At 45.5% G+C, this 16,480-nt stretch overlaps 1 protein-coding gene across 2 annotated transcripts in view; it reads left to right on the forward strand.

Moving 5' to 3' along the window:
* PTPRC (protein tyrosine phosphatase receptor type C) overlaps positions 1-16,480 on the forward strand; it is a 494,588-nt gene that overhangs the window by 444,700 nt on the left and 33,408 nt on the right. For both annotated transcript variants that reach the window (XM_063940133.1, XM_063940134.1), the window contains exons 20-22: positions 14,412-14,488; positions 14,691-14,727; positions 14,825-14,922. In XM_063940133.1, coding sequence (XP_063796203.1) covers positions 14,412-14,488; positions 14,691-14,727; positions 14,825-14,922 — 212 coding nt within the window. The remainder of the gene's footprint in view (positions 1-14,411; positions 14,489-14,690; positions 14,728-14,824; positions 14,923-16,480) is intronic.

Raw genomic sequence — 16,480 nt, forward strand, 5'->3', positions numbered from 1 at the left:
ATAGAACCATCGAGTTATACCAAAGCTCTAAAATGGGCGGGAGAGTGCGGATGACTCTGCAGCACCGATTGACCAAACTTGAGGTCGTCATCGGCCAGGGTATCAAACTTGTAAAACTTCGCAAAAGTGTTTGAACCCGACCAAGTAGCAGCTCGGCAAAGTTGTAATGCCGAGACCCCTCGGGCAGCCGCCCAGGACGAGCCCACCTTTCTAGTAGAATGGGCCTTTACTGATTTCGGCAATGGTTATCCGGCCGTGGAATGAGCATGCTGAATCGTGTTACAGATCCAGCGTGCAATGGTCTATTTGGAAGCAGGACACCCAATCTTGTTGGGAGCATATAGGACAAACAGAGCCTTGGTTTTTCTAGTCTGCGCCGTTCTGGCGACATAGATTTTCAGAGCTCTGACCACATTCAAAGACTTTGACTCAACGAAAGCGTCAGTAGCCACTGGCACCACAATAGGTTGGTTCATGTGGAAAGATGAAACCACCTTCGGCAGAAAAGTCCTCAACTCTGCTCTATCTTCATGAAAGATTAAATAAGGACTCTTGTGAGATAAGGCCGCTAATTCAGACACCCGCTTTGCAGATGCCAACGCCAACAGGATGACCACTTTCCAAGTGAGGAACTTCAACTCCACCTTTGGTAAAGGTTCAAACCAACGTGATTGAAGGGACTGCAACACCACGTTAAGATCCCACGGTGCCACTGGAGGCACAAATGGGGGTTGGATGTGCAACACACCTTTCACGAACGTCTGAACTTCTGGAAGGGAGGCCAATGGTTTTTGAAAGAAAACCGATAAGGCTGAAATCTGTACCTTGATTGAGCCGAACTTCCATCCACACCTGCTTGTAGAAAATGGAGGAAACGTCCTAGCCGAATCTCTTCCGCAGGAGCCTTCTTGGATTCGCACCAAGACACATATTTTCTCCAAATACGGTGGTAATGCTTCGACGTAACCCCCTTCCTGGCCTGAAGAAGTGTGGGAATGACTTCACTGGGAATACCCTTTCGTGCTAGGATTTGGCATTCAACCGCCATGCCATCAAATGCAACCGCGGTAAGTCTTGGTATACGCATGGCCCCTGCTGTAACAGGTCATCGCATAGAGGAAGAGGCCAGGGATCTCCTATGACTAAATCCTGAAGATCTGGATACCAACCCCTTCTTGGCCAGTCCGGGGCAATGAAGATTGCTTGAACCTTTGTTCTTCTTATGATCTTTAGAACTTTTGGAATGAGAGGAAGTGGAGGGAATACATACACCGACGGAAACACCCATGGTGTCACCAGTGCATCCACTGCTATTGCTTGAGGGTCCCTTGACCTGGAACAATATCTCTGAAGTTTCTTGTTGAGACGAGACGCCATCATGTCTATTTGAGGAATTCCCCAATGATTTGTCACTTCTGTGAAGACTTCTTGATGGAGGCTCCACTCTCCTGGATGGAGATCGTGTCTGCTGAGGAAGTCTGCTTCCCAGTTGTCCACTCCTGGAATGAAGATCGCTGACAGAGCGCTTGTATGCGTTTCCATCCAGTGGAGAACCTTCGTGGCTTCTGCCATTGCCGCTCTGCTTTTTGTTCCGCCCTGGCGGTATATGTACGCTACTGCTGTTACATTGTCCAACTGTATCAGTACGGGCAGACTGCAAAGAAGATGTAGAAGGCCATTGTAAATGGCCCTTAACTCCAGAACATTTATGTGGAGACAAGTTTCCTGGTTTGACCATCTTCCTTGGAAGTTTTCCCCGAGTGACTGCTCCCCAGCCTCGGAAACTTGCATCCATGGTTACTAGGATCCAGTCCAGGATCCTGAACCTGCACCCCTCTAGGAGGTGAGAGCTGTGCAGCCACCACAGGAGTGAGATTCTGGTCCTGGAAGACAGGATTATCCTTCGGTGCATGTGCAGGTGGGATCCGGACCACTTGTCCAACAGGTCCCACTGAAACACTCTGGCATGGAATCTGCCAAACTGAATGGCCCCGTAGGCCACAACCATCTTCTCCAGCAACCGAGTGCATTGATGGATTGACACTCTTGCTGGTTTCAGAATTTGTTTGACCATTCTCTGGATTTCCAGAGCCTTTTCCACTGGAAGAAAAACTCTCTGTAGTTCTGTGTCTAGTATCATTCCTAAAAATGACAACCTCGTCGCCGGAATCAACTGTGATTTCGGCAAGTTTAGGAGCCAACCATGTTGTTGAAGAACTGTCAGGGACAGTGCAACATTTTTCACCAACTGATCCCTGGATCTCGCCTTTATCAGGAGATCGTCCAAGTACGGGATAATTGTGATTCCTTGCTTGCGAAGAAGAACCATCATTTCCACCATTACTTTGGTGAAAATCCTCGGAGCCGTGGACAGCCCAAATGGCAACGTCTGAATATGGTAATGACAATCCTGAATTGCAAATCTCAGGTAAGCCTGATGCGGAGGATAAATGGGAACATGCAAGTAGGCATCCTTTATGTCCACCGACACCATAAAATCCCCTTCCTCCAGACTGGAGATCACTGCTCGGAGAGACTCCATCTTGAATTTGAATTGCTTTAGGTAGAAATTGAGGGATTTCAGGTTTAGGATTGGTCTGACCAAGCCGTCCGGCTTCGGGACCACAAACAGGTTTGAATAAAAGCCTTCTCCCTGTTGTGACTGGGGAACCTTGACGATGACCTGATTTTGACACAACTTTCGAATTGCGTCGCAAACTACCTCCCTGTCCGGAAGAGAAGCTGGTAAGGCCAATTTGAAAAATCGGCGAGGGGGAACGTCTTGAAACTCCAGTTTGTACCCTTGGGATACTATTTGTAAAACCCATGGTCCAGATCCATATGAACCCAGAACTGACTGAAGAGTTTGAGAAGTGCCCCCACCGGTGCGGACTCCCGCAGAGGAGCCCCAGCGTCATGCGCTGGATTTGGCAGAAGTCGGGGAGGACTTCTGCTCCTGGGAACCCGCCACGGCTGGCGATCTTTTACCCCTTCTCCTTCCTCTAGTAGCAAGGAAGGAAGGATCTCGCCCTTTCTTGTATTTATTGGGCCGAAAGGACTGCATCTGATAGTGGTGTGTTTTCTTTTGCTGTGAAGGCCCATAAGGCAAAAAAGATGACTTACCCGCGGTAGCCGTAGATACCAAATCAGCGAGGCCGTCACCAAACAAGACATCACCTTTATACGGTAGAGACTCCATATTCTTCTTGGAGTCAGCATCAGCATTCCATTGATAAATCCATAATGCTCGCCTAGCTGAGACTGCCATGGCATTGGCCTTTGATCCCAAAAGGCCAATATCTCTCGCAGTTTCCTTCAGGTAAGCTGCAGTGTCCTTTATATAACCCAGCGTCAAGAGGATGTTATCCCTGTCTAGGGTGTCTATATCAAATGACAAGTTATCTGCCCACTTTTCGATAGCACTACTCACCCACGCAGATGCAATGACCGGTCTGAGTACTGTGGTTGTATAAATGGATTTTGACGTACTTTCCTGCTTACGATCCGCAGGGTCTTTATGGGCTGCCGTGCCAGGTGACGGAAGAGCTACCTTTTTTGACAAACGCGATAGGGCCTTGTCTACAATGGTGGGTGACTCCCACTTTTCCCTATCCCCAGAGGGAAACGGATAAGCCACCGGAATCCTTTTGGGAATCTGAAACCTTCTGTCAGGGCTTTCCCAGACTTTTTCAAATAGAGCGTTCAATTCATGAGAGGGAGGAAACGCTATCTCAGGTTTCTTTTCCTTATACATACAGACCCTTTTATCAGGAATAGCAGGGTCCTCAGTGATATTTAATACCTCTTTAACTGCCACAATCATGTAATGAATGCTCTTTGCTAATTTTGGATCTAATCTGGAATCGCTATAATCGATACTGGAATCAGTGTCCGTGTCGGTATCCATGTCTGCCAACTGGGCAAACGTACGTTTCTGTGACCCCGAGGGGACCTGGACTTGTAAAAACATATCCTCCACAGATTTCTTCCATGCCTGGGTCTGTGACTCAGACTTGTCCAATCTCTTACTAATGCGAGCCACATTAGCATTCAAAGCATTCAACACATTTACCCAATCAGGAGTTGGCGGTGCCGACATGGTCACCCCGTCACCTTTTGTGTCTCTAATACAGCCTCCTCCTGTGAAGAGCACTCAGCCTCAGACATGCTGACACACGTGTCAGAAACACCCACAGACACACTGGGCTTATAGGGGACAGACCCACAGGAAAGCTTACCAGAGAGACACAGAGGGAATTTGCCAGCTCACACCCCAGCGCTCAATCAGCGGTTCTGAGGTGCCTAATAAATGCCCCAGACCTGTAGCGCTTTTTACATTAAAGTATATTGCACCAAATAACCTGCCCCCCCCCCCTGTTTTGCACCCTGATACTTGTCAGCAGTGTTGAGGAGTTGAGGAAGGACCAGCGTCTCTGCAGCCACCGGAGAGGAAATGGCGCAGAGTGAGCTGTGGGGACGAAGCTCCGTCCCATTAATGGTGCGCTTCCGTCCCACTTCTTTTAATAACTGATTATACTGGCGGGGGTATGGGACAGTGCCCTCGCACTAATGTCCCTTCTTGCCAGTTTATGCTGAGGATTTTTAGCTGCCCAGGGCGCGCCCTGCACCCAGTAGTGCTTTGTGTGTGTGTGGGAGCCTGGCGCGCAGCGTCCGTGCGCTGCGTGGTAACTCAGAGAATGCCGTCACTGAAGTCTTCTCATATTCTTCTACTCACCTATCTTCTGACTTCTGGCTCTGTAAGGGGGTGACGGCCGGCTATGGGAGTGAGCATCTAGGCGTACCCAGCGATCAGCACCCTCAGGAGCTAATGGTGTCCTGTAGCCAGAAGCAGAGCCATTAACTCACTGGAAGTTGGTCATACCTCTCTCCCCTAAGTCCCACGAAGCAGGGAGACTGTTGCCAGCAGTCTCCCTGAACATAAAAAACCTATCAATAAGTCTTTTTTCAGAGAAACTCAGTAGAGCTCCCCTGTAGTGCGTCCAGTCTCACTGGGCACAATTCGAAAACTGGAGTCTGGAGGAGGGGCATAGAGGGAGGAGCCAGTGCACACCCCTTTTTGAAAATCTTAAAGTGCCCATGTCTCCTGCGGATCCCGTCTATACCCCATGGTTCTATTGGTGTCCCCAGCATCCTCTAGGACGTATGAGAAATAGAAGTATCATCATAAGAATTAGATTGCATGTACAGCGTGAGAGAGTCAGTAAAGGCCTGTAGAGTCTCAGGATCAGTTAGCTGATACCTAGGGAAGTACTGTACCATAGGAGTGCAGGGGGGGAGGGAATGGTGACCCATACCCCAAGTGCATTATACAGGGGTGTGCTCACACCATGTAATGAGGAGAATTTTAATTCTCCTGGTAAACTGAAGGATTCGATTGCCTAAGAGGATAAAGTCTATTCTGGAATAATTATTATGAACTGAAAAAAATAAGGTATAGTCCCTCTCATCAGGTAAATGGGTACAAAGGGAATGGCTTCTATCATGAGAGCAGAGAGTGTGATCTTGGGGAGATGTTCTGTCTTGCTTAGGGTCAAGGAACATATAAAAATCACCCGATAAGTGCGCCTTGGTGGACTTTGTATTTTTTGTATGTTTCCTGAAGAAAGGGGACCTGGCAGGAATTGGGAGCACATAAGGAGACTGTGGTAACTGGGGTGTCTACAACTATACCCGTGAGAATGAGAAATCTACTGGCGTTATCCTCAATTTTCCGATACAGACTAAAGGGAGTATCTGCATGAAAGAAAATGGCAACATTATGTTTGTAAGTGTTATTGACATTCTAAATACAGTATAGTGGGCGCTGAAGAGCAGAAATGTGTATTTTGTAAGGCCACAATATTAACTTTATGTTGGTGGGAAGTGGAGAGGCCTAATCGCTTCTTATGTGGAGAGTTACGCCCTTTAACATTAAGGGAGAAAACTTTAACTATTTTCAACTGAATAATGAGAATGAGAAGATATCCTAGATGTACATGTCACAAAACATGAAGGAAAGGGAAGGAAAAAACTAGGGCGTAAAAACACTGGAAGGAAGCAAAAATCCCAATTGGCCAAGTATATTGGGCCACAGTACAGGTTGAGTATCCCATATCCAAATATTCCGAAATACAGAATATTCCGAAATACAGATTTTATTTGAGTGAGACTGAGATAGTGAAACCTTTGTTTTCTGATGGCTCAATGTACACACACTTTGTTTGATACTAGAGATGAGCGCCTGAAATTTTTCGGGTTTTGTGTTTTGGTTTTGGGTTCGGTTCCGCGGCCGTGTTTTGGGTTCGACCGCGTTTTGGCAAAACCTCACCGAATTTTTTTTGTCGGATTCGGGTGTGTTTTGGATTCGGGTGTTTTTTTTTAAAAAACACTAAAAAACAGCTTAAATCATAGAATTTGGGGGTCATTTTGATCCCATATTATTATTAACCTCAAAAACCATAATTTCCACTCATTTTCAGTCTATTCTGAATACCTCACACCTCACAATATTATTTTTAGTCCTAAAATTTGCACCAAGGTCGCTGGATGACTAAGCTAAGCGACACTAGTGGCCGACACAAACACCTGGCCCATCTAGGAGTGGCACTGCAGTGTCACGCAGGATGTCCCTTCCAAAAAACCCTCCCCAATCAGCACATGACGCAAAGAAAAAAAGAGGCGCAATGAGGTAGCTGACTGTGTGAGTAAGATAAGCGACCTTAGTGGCCGACACAAACACCGGGCCCATTTAGGAGTGGCACTGCAGTGTCACGCAGGATGTCCCTTCCAAAAAACCCTCCCCAATCAGCACATGACGCAAAGAAAAAAAGAGGCGCAATGAGGTAGCTGACTGTGTGAGTAAGATTAGCGACCCTAGTGGCCGACACAAACACCGGGCCCATTTAGGAGTGGCACTGCAGTGTCACGCAGGATGTCCCTTCCAAAAAACCCTCCCCGATCAGCACATGACGCAAAGAAAAAAAGAGGCGCAATGAGGTAGCTGACTGTGTGAGTAAGATTAGCGACCCTAGTGGCCGACACAAACACCGGGCCCATTTAGGAGTGGCACTGCAGTGTCACGCAGGATGTCCCTTCCAAAAAACCCTCCCCAATCAGCACATGACGCAAAGAAAAAAAGAGGCGCAATGAGGTAGCTGACTGTGTGAGTAAGATTAGCGACCCTAGTGGCCGACACAAACACCGGGCCCATTTTGGAGTGGCACTGCAGTGTCACGCAGGATGTCCCTTCCAAAAAACCCTCCCCAATCAGCACATGACGCAAAGAAAAAAAGAGGCGCAATGAGGTAGCTGACTGTGTGAGTAAGATTAGCGACCCTAGTGGCCGACACAAACACCGGGCCCATTTAGGAGTGGCACTGCAGTGTCACGCAGGATGTCCCTTCCAAAAAACCCTCCCCAATCAGCACATGACGCAAAGAAAAAAAGAGGCGCAATGAGGTAGCTGACTGTGTGAGTAAGATTAGCGACCCTAGTGGCCGACACAAACACCGGGCCCATTTAGGAGTGGCACTGCAGTGTCACGCAGGATGTCCCTTCCAAAAAACCCTCCCCAATCAGCACATGACGCAAAGAAAAAAAGAGGCGCAATGAGGTAGCTGACTGTGTGAGTAAGATTAGCGACCCTAGTGGCCGACACAAACACCGGGCCCATTTAGGAGTGGCACTGCAGTGTCACGCAGGATGTCCCTTCCAAAAAACCCTCCCCAATCAGCACATGACGCAAAGAAAAAAAGAGGCGCAATGAGGTAGCTGACTGTGTGAGTAAGATTAGCGACCCTAGTGGCCGACACAAACACCGGGCCCATTTAGGAGTGGCACTGCAGTGTCGTCCCCACTGGAATCCACCATCTCAGCTCCCTGTGTACTTTGTGGAGGCAATTGCTGCTGGTCAATGTCTCCGCGGAGGAATTGATTATAATTCATTTTAATGAACATCATCTTCTCCACATTTTCTGGATGTAACCTCGTACGCCGATTGCTGACAAGGTGAGCGGCGGCACTAAACACTCTTTCGGAGTACACACTTGTGGGAGGGCAACTTAGGTAGAATAAAGCCAGTTTGTGCAATGGCCTCCAAATTGCCTCTTTTTCCTGCCAGTATAAGTATGGACTGTGTGACGTGCCTAAAAGAAAAAGGTTTGGAGAGGAGTGTACAGCGCTAAAAACCCTTTAAATCCGGATAATGTATATATATACACAACACAATAAAAATTGTTCTTATCCTTTGCACATAAAGATGAACAATCATAAGAGTATTAATAGATATCTTAGTGGATAATATAGAGAGTATTAATTAAAACAATTGGTGATCGTTATGCTAACTTGATATCCAGCTGATTGTCAGTAGTGAGACCGGTTTAAACAGAATTTATTCATAAATTCCCTAAGGGGTACTTCTTTTTTATCTATTTGTGATTGGTCTGTTGGAGTCCTGAATCCTGATGACACCAGATGGGACTAAGGAATACAAAGATACCTTTCAGTGAACGGTATTGGTTTTTTTAAAGTGAGTGTCAGTTTCATAGTGAGCACAGCAAAAAAACGGAGATTCTGTTTAAACCGGTCTCACTACTGACAATCAGCTGGATATCAAGTTAGCATAACGATCACCAATTGTTTTAATTAATACTCTCTATATTATCCACTAAGATATTTATTAATACTCTTATGATTGTTCATCTTTATGTGCAAAGGATAAGAACAATTTTTATTGTGTTGTGTATATATATACATTATCCGGATTTAAAGGGTTTTTAGCGCTGTACACTCCTCTCCAAACCTTTTTCTTTTGTGCAGTGTTAACTACAGGTGTTGGTGTATACCTGGGATTGGAGTTGAGCAGCTGATTACCAGCGCTGTGAGGGGAAAAAAAATCTCTTTTTTCATTCTGTGTGACGTGCCTACTTGGATGCGGTCACTCATATAATCCTCCACCATTCTTTCAATGGTGAGAGAATCATATGCAGTGACAGTAGACGACATGTCCGTAATCGTTGTCAGGTCCTTCAGTCCGGACCAGATGTCAGCATCAGCAGTCGCTCCAGACTGCCCTGCATCACCGCCAGCGGGTGGGCTCGGAATTCTGAGCCTTTTCCTCGCAGCCCCAGTTGCGGGAGAATGTGAAGGAGGAGATGTTGACAGGTCGCGTTCCGCTTGACTTGACAATTTTCTCACCAGCAGGTCTTTCAACCCCAGCAGACTTGTGTCTGCCGGAAAGAGAGATCCAAGGTAGGCTTTAAATCTAGGATCGAGCACGGTGGCCAAAATGTAGTGCTCTGATTTCAACAGATTGACCACCCATGAATCCTTGTTAAGCGAATTAAGGGCTCCATCCACAAGTCCCACATGCCTAGCGGAATCGCTCCGTGTTAGCTCCTCCTTCAATGTCTCCAGCTTCTTCTGCAAAAGCCTGATGAGGGGAATGACCTGACTCAGGCTGGCAGTGTCTGAACTGACTTCACGTGTGGCAAGTTCAAAGGGCATCAGAACCTTGCACAACGTTGAAATCATTCTCCACTGCGCTTGAGACAGGTGCATTCCACCTCCTATATCGTGCTCAATTGTATAGGCTTGAATGGCCTTTTGCTGCTCCTCCAACCTCTGAAGCATATAGAGGGTTGAATTCCACCTCGTTACCACTTCTTGCTTCAGATGATGGCAGGGCAGGTTCAGTAGTTTTTGGTGGTGCTCCAGTCTTCTGTACGTGGTGCCTGTACGCCGAAAGTGTCCCGCAATTTTTCTGGCCACCGACAGCATCTCTTGCACGCCCCTGTCGTTTTTTAAATAATTCTGCACCACCAAATTCAAGGTATGTGCAAAACATGGGACGTGCTGGAATTTGCCCATATTTAATGCACACACAATATTGCTGGCGTTGTCCGATGCCACAAATCCACAGGAGAGTCCAATTGCGGTAAGCCATTCCGCGATGATCTTCCTCAGTTGCCGTAAGAGGTTTTCAGCTGTGTGCGTATTCTGGAAACCGGTGATACAAAGCGTAGCCTGCCTAGGAAAGAGTTGGCGTTTGCGAGATGCTGCTACTGGTGCCGCCGCTGCTGTTCTTGCGGCGGGAGTCCATACATCTACCCAGTGGGCTGTCACAGTCATATAGTCCTTACCCTGCCCTGCTCCACTTGTCCACATGTCCGTGGTTAAGTGGACATTGGGTACAACTGCATTTTTTAGGACACTGGTGAGTCTTTTTCTGACGTCCGTGTACATTCTCGGTATCGCCTGCCTTGAGAAGTGGAACCTAGATGGTATTTGGTAACGGGGGCACACTGCCTCAATAAATTGTCTAGTTCCCTGTGAACTAACGGCGGATACCGGACGCACGTCTAACACCAACATAGTTGTCAAGGCCTCAGTTATCCGCTTTGCAGCAGGATGACTGCTGTGATATTTCATCTTCCTCGCAAAGGACTGTTGAACAGTCAATTGCTTACTGGAAGTAGTACAAGTGGGCTTACGACTTCCCCTCTGGGATGACCATCGACTCCCAGCAGCAACAACAGCAGCGCCAGCAGCAGTAGGCGTTACACGCAAGGATGCATCGGAGGAATCCCAGGCAGGAGAGGACTCGTCAGAATTGCCAGTGACATTGCCTGCAGGACTATTGGCATTCCTGGGGAAGGAGGAAATTGACACTGAGGGAGTTGGTGGGGTGGTTTGCGTGAGCTTGGTTACAAGAGGAAGGGATTTACTGGTCAGTGGACTGCTTCCGCTGTCACCCAAAGTTTTTGAACTTGTCACTGACTTATTATGAATGCGCTGCAGGTGACGTATAAGGGAGGATGTTCCGAGGTGGTTAACGTCCTTACCCCTACTTATTACAGCTTGACAAAGGGAACACACGGCTTGACACCTGTTGTCCGCATTTCTGTTGAAATAGTTCCACACCGAAGAGCTGATTTTTTTTTTTGTATTTTCACCAGGCATGTCAACGGCCATATTCCTCCCACGGACAACAGGTGTCTCCCCGGGTGCCTGACTTAAACAAACCACCTCACCATCAGAATCCTCCTGGTCAATTTCCTCCCCAGCGCCAGCAACACCCATATCCTCCTCATCCTGGTGTACTTCAACACTGACATCTTCAATCTGACTATCAGGAACTGGACTGCGGGTGCTCCTTCCAGCACTTGCAGGGGGCGTGCAAATGGTGGAAGGCGCATGCTCTACACGTCCAGTGTTGGGAAGGTCAGGCATCGCAACCGACACAATTGGACTCTCCTTGTGGATTTGGGATTTCGAAGAACGCACAGTTCTTTGCGGTGCTACTGCTTTTGCCAGCTTGAGTCTTTTCATTTTTCTAGCGAGAGGCTGAGTGCCTCCATCCTCATGTGAAGCTGAACCACTAGCCATGAACATAGGCCAGGGCCTCAGCCGTTCCTTGCCACTCCGTGTGGTAAATGGCATATTGGCAAGTTTACGCTTCTCCTCCGACAATTTTATTTTAGGTTTTGGAGTCCTTTTTTTACTGATATTTGGTGTTTTGGATTTGACATGCTCTGTACTATGACATTGGGCATCGGCCTTGGCAGACGACGTTGCTGGCATTTCATCGTCTCGGCCATGACTAGTGGCAGCAGCTTCAGCACGAGGTGGAAGTGGATCTTGATCTTTCCCTAATTTTGGAACCTCAACATTTTTGTTCTCCATATTTTAATAGGCACAACTAAAAGGCACCTCAGGTAAACAATGGAGATGGATGGATACTAGTATACAATTATGGACGGACTGCCGAGTGCCGACACAGAGGTAGCTACAGCCGTGAACTACCGTACTGTGTCTGCTGCTAATATAGACTGGTTGATAAAGAGATGTCGTAGTATTTATGTATGAAGAATAAAGAAAAAAAAACCACGGTTAGGTGGTATACAATTATGGACGGACTGCCGAGTGCCGATACAGAGGTAGCCACAGCCGTGAACTACCGCACTGTACTGTGTCTGCTGCTAATATAGACTGGTTGATAAAGAGATGTCGTAGTATGTATGTATGAAGAAGAAAGAAAAAAAAACCACGGGTAGGTGGTATACAATTATGGACGGACTGCCGAGTGCCGACACAGAGGTAGCCACAGCCGTGAACTACCGTACTGTACTGTGTCTGCTGCTAATATAGACTGGTTGATAAAGAGATGTAGTAGTATGTATGTATAAAGAAGAAAGAAAAAAAAAACACGGGTAGGTGGTATACAATTATGGACGGACTGCCGAGTGCCGACACAGAGGTAGCCACAGCCGTGAACTACCGTACTGTACTGTGTCTGCTGCTAATACAGACTGGTTGATAAAGAGATGTCGTAGTATGTATGTATGAAGAAGAAAGAAAAAAAAACCACGGTTAGGTGGTATACAATTATGGACGGACTGCCGAGTGCCGACACAGAGGTAGCCACAGCCGTGAACTACCGTACTGTACTGTGTCTGCTGCTAATATAGACTGGTTGATAAAGAGATGTCGTAGTATGTATGTATAAAGAAGAAAGAAAAAAAAAACCACGGTTAGGTGGTATACAATTATGGACGGACTGCCGAGTGCCGACACAGAGGTAGCCACAGCCGTGAACTACCGTACTGTACTGTGTCTGCTGCTAATATAGACTGGTTGATAAAGAGATGTAGTAGTATGTATGTATAAAGAAGAAAGAAAAAAAAACCACGGGTAGGTGGTATACAATTATGGATGGACTGCCGAGTGCCGACACAGAGGTAGCTACAGCCGTGAACTACCGTACTGTGTCTGCTGCGACTGGATGATAAATAATGATATAAAAAATATATATATATCACTACTGCAGCCGGACAGGTATATATATTATATAATGACGGACCTGCTGGACACTGTCTGTCAGCAGAATGAGTTTTTTATAGAATAAAAAAAAAAACACCACACAAGTGAAGTCACACGACGAGTGTTTAACTTTTTCAGGCAATCACAATATAGTATACTACTAACTATACTGGTGGTCAGTGTGGTCAGGTCACTGGTCAGTCACACTGGCAGTGGCACTCCTGCAGCAAAAGTGTGCACTGTTTAATTTTAATATAATATGTACTCCTGGCTCCTGCTATAACCTATAACTGGCACTGCAGTGCTCCCCAGTCTCCCCCACAATTATAAGCTGTGTGAGCTGAGCACAGTCAGATATATAATATATACATAGATGATGCAGCACACTGGGCTGAGCAGTGGACACAGATATGGTATGTGACTGTCTTGTACTCCTGGCTCCTGCTATAACCTATAACTGGCACTGCAGTGCTCCCCAGTCTCCCCCACAATTATAAGCTGTGTGAGCTGAGCACAGTCAGATATATAATATATACATAGATGATGCAGGCATGCAGCACACTGGGCTGAGCAGTGCACACAGATATGGTATGTGACTGAGTCACTGTGTGTACCGTTTTTTTCAGGCAGAGAACGGATATATTAAATAAAACAACTGCACTGCTGGTGGTCACTGTGGTCAGTCACTAAACTCTGCACTCTCTTCTACAGTATCAGCCTCAGGTCAATCTCTCTCTCTCTCTCCTAATCTAAATGGAGAGGACGCCAGCCACGTCCTCTCCCTATCAATCTCAATGCACGTGTGAAAATGGCGGCGACGCGCGGCTCCTTATATAGAATCCGAGTCTCGCGAGAATCCGACAGCGTCATGATGACGTTCGGGCGTGCTCGGGTTAACCGAGCAAGGCGGGAAGATCCGAGTCGCTCGAACCCGTGAAAAAAAACATGAAGTTCGTGCGGGTTCGGATTCAGAGAAACCGAACCCGCTCATCTCTATTTGATACACAAAGTTATTACAAATATTGTATTAAATGACCTTCAGGCTGTGTGTATAAGGTGTTTATGAAACATAAATTAATTGTGTGAATGTACACATATTTTGTTTAATGCACAAAGTTATTAAAAATATTGGCTAACATGACCTTCAGGCTGTGTGTATAAGGTGTATATGAAACATAAATGCATTCTGTGCTTAGACTTAGGTCCCATCACCATGATATCTCATTATGGTATGCAATTATTCCAAAATAAGGAAAAAAAACGATATCCAAAATACTTCTGGTCCCAAGCATTTTGGATAAGGGATACTCAACCTGTAGTTACTGTGGAAACAGGATACGGCAAAATAGTTAACATATGGGGACGGACTATCACATTCAGCAGACCTATTTGAAATAAAACACAAAAAAAGCAGAATGTTATAATAAAATACTAGGATGATATCACAGAATCCCAACATAAACAGTAGGCATCCTAGTAATTGATCAAACTAGATCATACTAGATGAATAATCACATTGCAGAACATGAAAAGAAGACTCTATGAATATTTTCACTTGCCTGACTAGTCACTGATACATTTTCATTTTGTAGATGATGACAATCGAGTGGTCTTATCTGAGATACATGGAGAGCCTGGATCTGACTACATCAATGCCAGCTACATTAATGTAAGGATAACCAGTGGATCAATTCAGCAGTTTTCTGATATGATATTTCAGTGACCATAGAGTAGTAACATATACTGTTCCATTTCTTGCTGTATAGGACACAGTTGCGTGTACTTTTTCTTTAATGATTAGGTTCTTTTTGGTAGTTTTGTACAGTCTCCTAAATTATTATTTATCTTTTGTTGGTTTTATATTTAATTAGGGATTTAAAGAACCAAGGAAATACATTGCTGCCCAAGGTAAATTACGTGCCAGTTAAAGTTTTCCAATTTGTTTAAGTTACTGTATATAAATTTTTTGAGCTCTGCTAGCTGATAAAATGATAAATACTTGTAGGTCCTAAGGAGGAAACTATGAATGATTTCTGGAGAATGATTTGGGAACAAAAGTCAACAATTATTGTGATGGTGACACGCTGCGAGGAAGGGAATCGGGTATGTAGGATTTTGCATATTTATTTTTGCTGTAGAAGTTGCTACGACCTTGTATAAGTGACTGATCTGTCTAATCAGGGGTGGATTGGGAATTAAAGTGGCCGTTGAAATTATTCTAAATGTGCCCCCATGTGGTAACTGTTTACAGTTTACCACATGGGGTCACAAACAATAAGCCAAGAACGTGGGGCCAACAAGAAATAAGCCAAGAACATCTAAATTATATTACTATATTATAGCAATACCACTCAACCCCCATACATTACAGCAATATTATCGCCCCACCTCTACGCTAAAACAATTCTACCACCCAACATCACACTACAGCTATATTACCATTCCCAATCTATACCAATATCCACATCCCCGCACTACTGCAAAACAACCACCCCTAAACCCACTCTACAGCAACACCAATGTCCCAAACCCTGCACTACACAAACTCCTCCCCCTGCCCCGGACTAAAAGGAACACCACCTCCCCCTGCCCTAGACTAGCAGGAACACCACAAACACAACCCTGCACTACAGAAACAGCAACGCCCCTGACTAGCAGGCAGAGCCAGCCCTAACCAATATGATGCCCTAGGCAAGATTTTGGCTGGTGCCCCCTAGCACCACCGCTAGTTCCGCCTCTGACCCTGCACCCCTTTCCCAGCACCATCACCGCTCACCCATAGCAGTCCTTATTTAGGTGTTCCTACCCACTATATTTTAAATAGGAACAGTGCGCACATTCGGCGCACACTTCAAAAAGAGGCATGTTCCTGCTGGGAAGGTGCATGGCCACACAATAGTACCCCCAGTTCAAATTATGCCACACAGTTGTCGAATACTGTGACAGAGACAACCTGCTGAAGGCCTAACAGTTATATATATATATGTGTACTACGGGATAGTACGTATATTATGCATACACCTAATAATTACAATATCAAAGGTGATCTCATATTCACTAGTATAGTATAAAAGCATAAGAGAATCCATTTTGTTTCTAGCTAGATGATACAGCAAATTCATCTTGAACTTTGTACACACTGAAAGACGAAAACAACTTTGTTGGCAGTATTAATTCCACCTACGCACATCCGAAAAGCTCATAGTGTCCAGCTTAATTCCTAATATGGACACATAGCTGAAGATCACGAGTATCTTGTAGTTTTCTTGACAATTGTCCTAATATTGCATAACACTGTATTCCAAATGTGTGAAATCATATGGGAGGGTTATAAGAATGGGGCGTAACTGGTATGTTATAAAAATCATTGTTGTTACGTGTGTCGGGGGTTGTTGAAGCATTTGACTCAGACTATGAGGATGTAGTCTCTAGACCTGTATAAGGGCGTGGTCCTTAAATAAAAGATATGTTCATTTGTTTTTCTAAATCTGACTTTATATAGTTATTTACTGTAACAGTAACTCAAACAACAAACAGCAACATGATGGTTAATTTAATTAACAGTAAGTACTTAACACAGTACTGCAACTTTATTCACATTTTATCATGCAACAGTGTCCCTAGTCACGTTACATCACACAGTAGTACCACTTTAGCTTAT

The sequence above is a fragment of the Pseudophryne corroboree genome, chromosome 9, assembly GCF_028390025.1.
Source record: "Pseudophryne corroboree isolate aPseCor3 chromosome 9, aPseCor3.hap2, whole genome shotgun sequence".
Classification (NCBI taxonomy): domain Eukaryota; kingdom Metazoa; phylum Chordata; class Amphibia; order Anura; family Myobatrachidae; genus Pseudophryne; species Pseudophryne corroboree.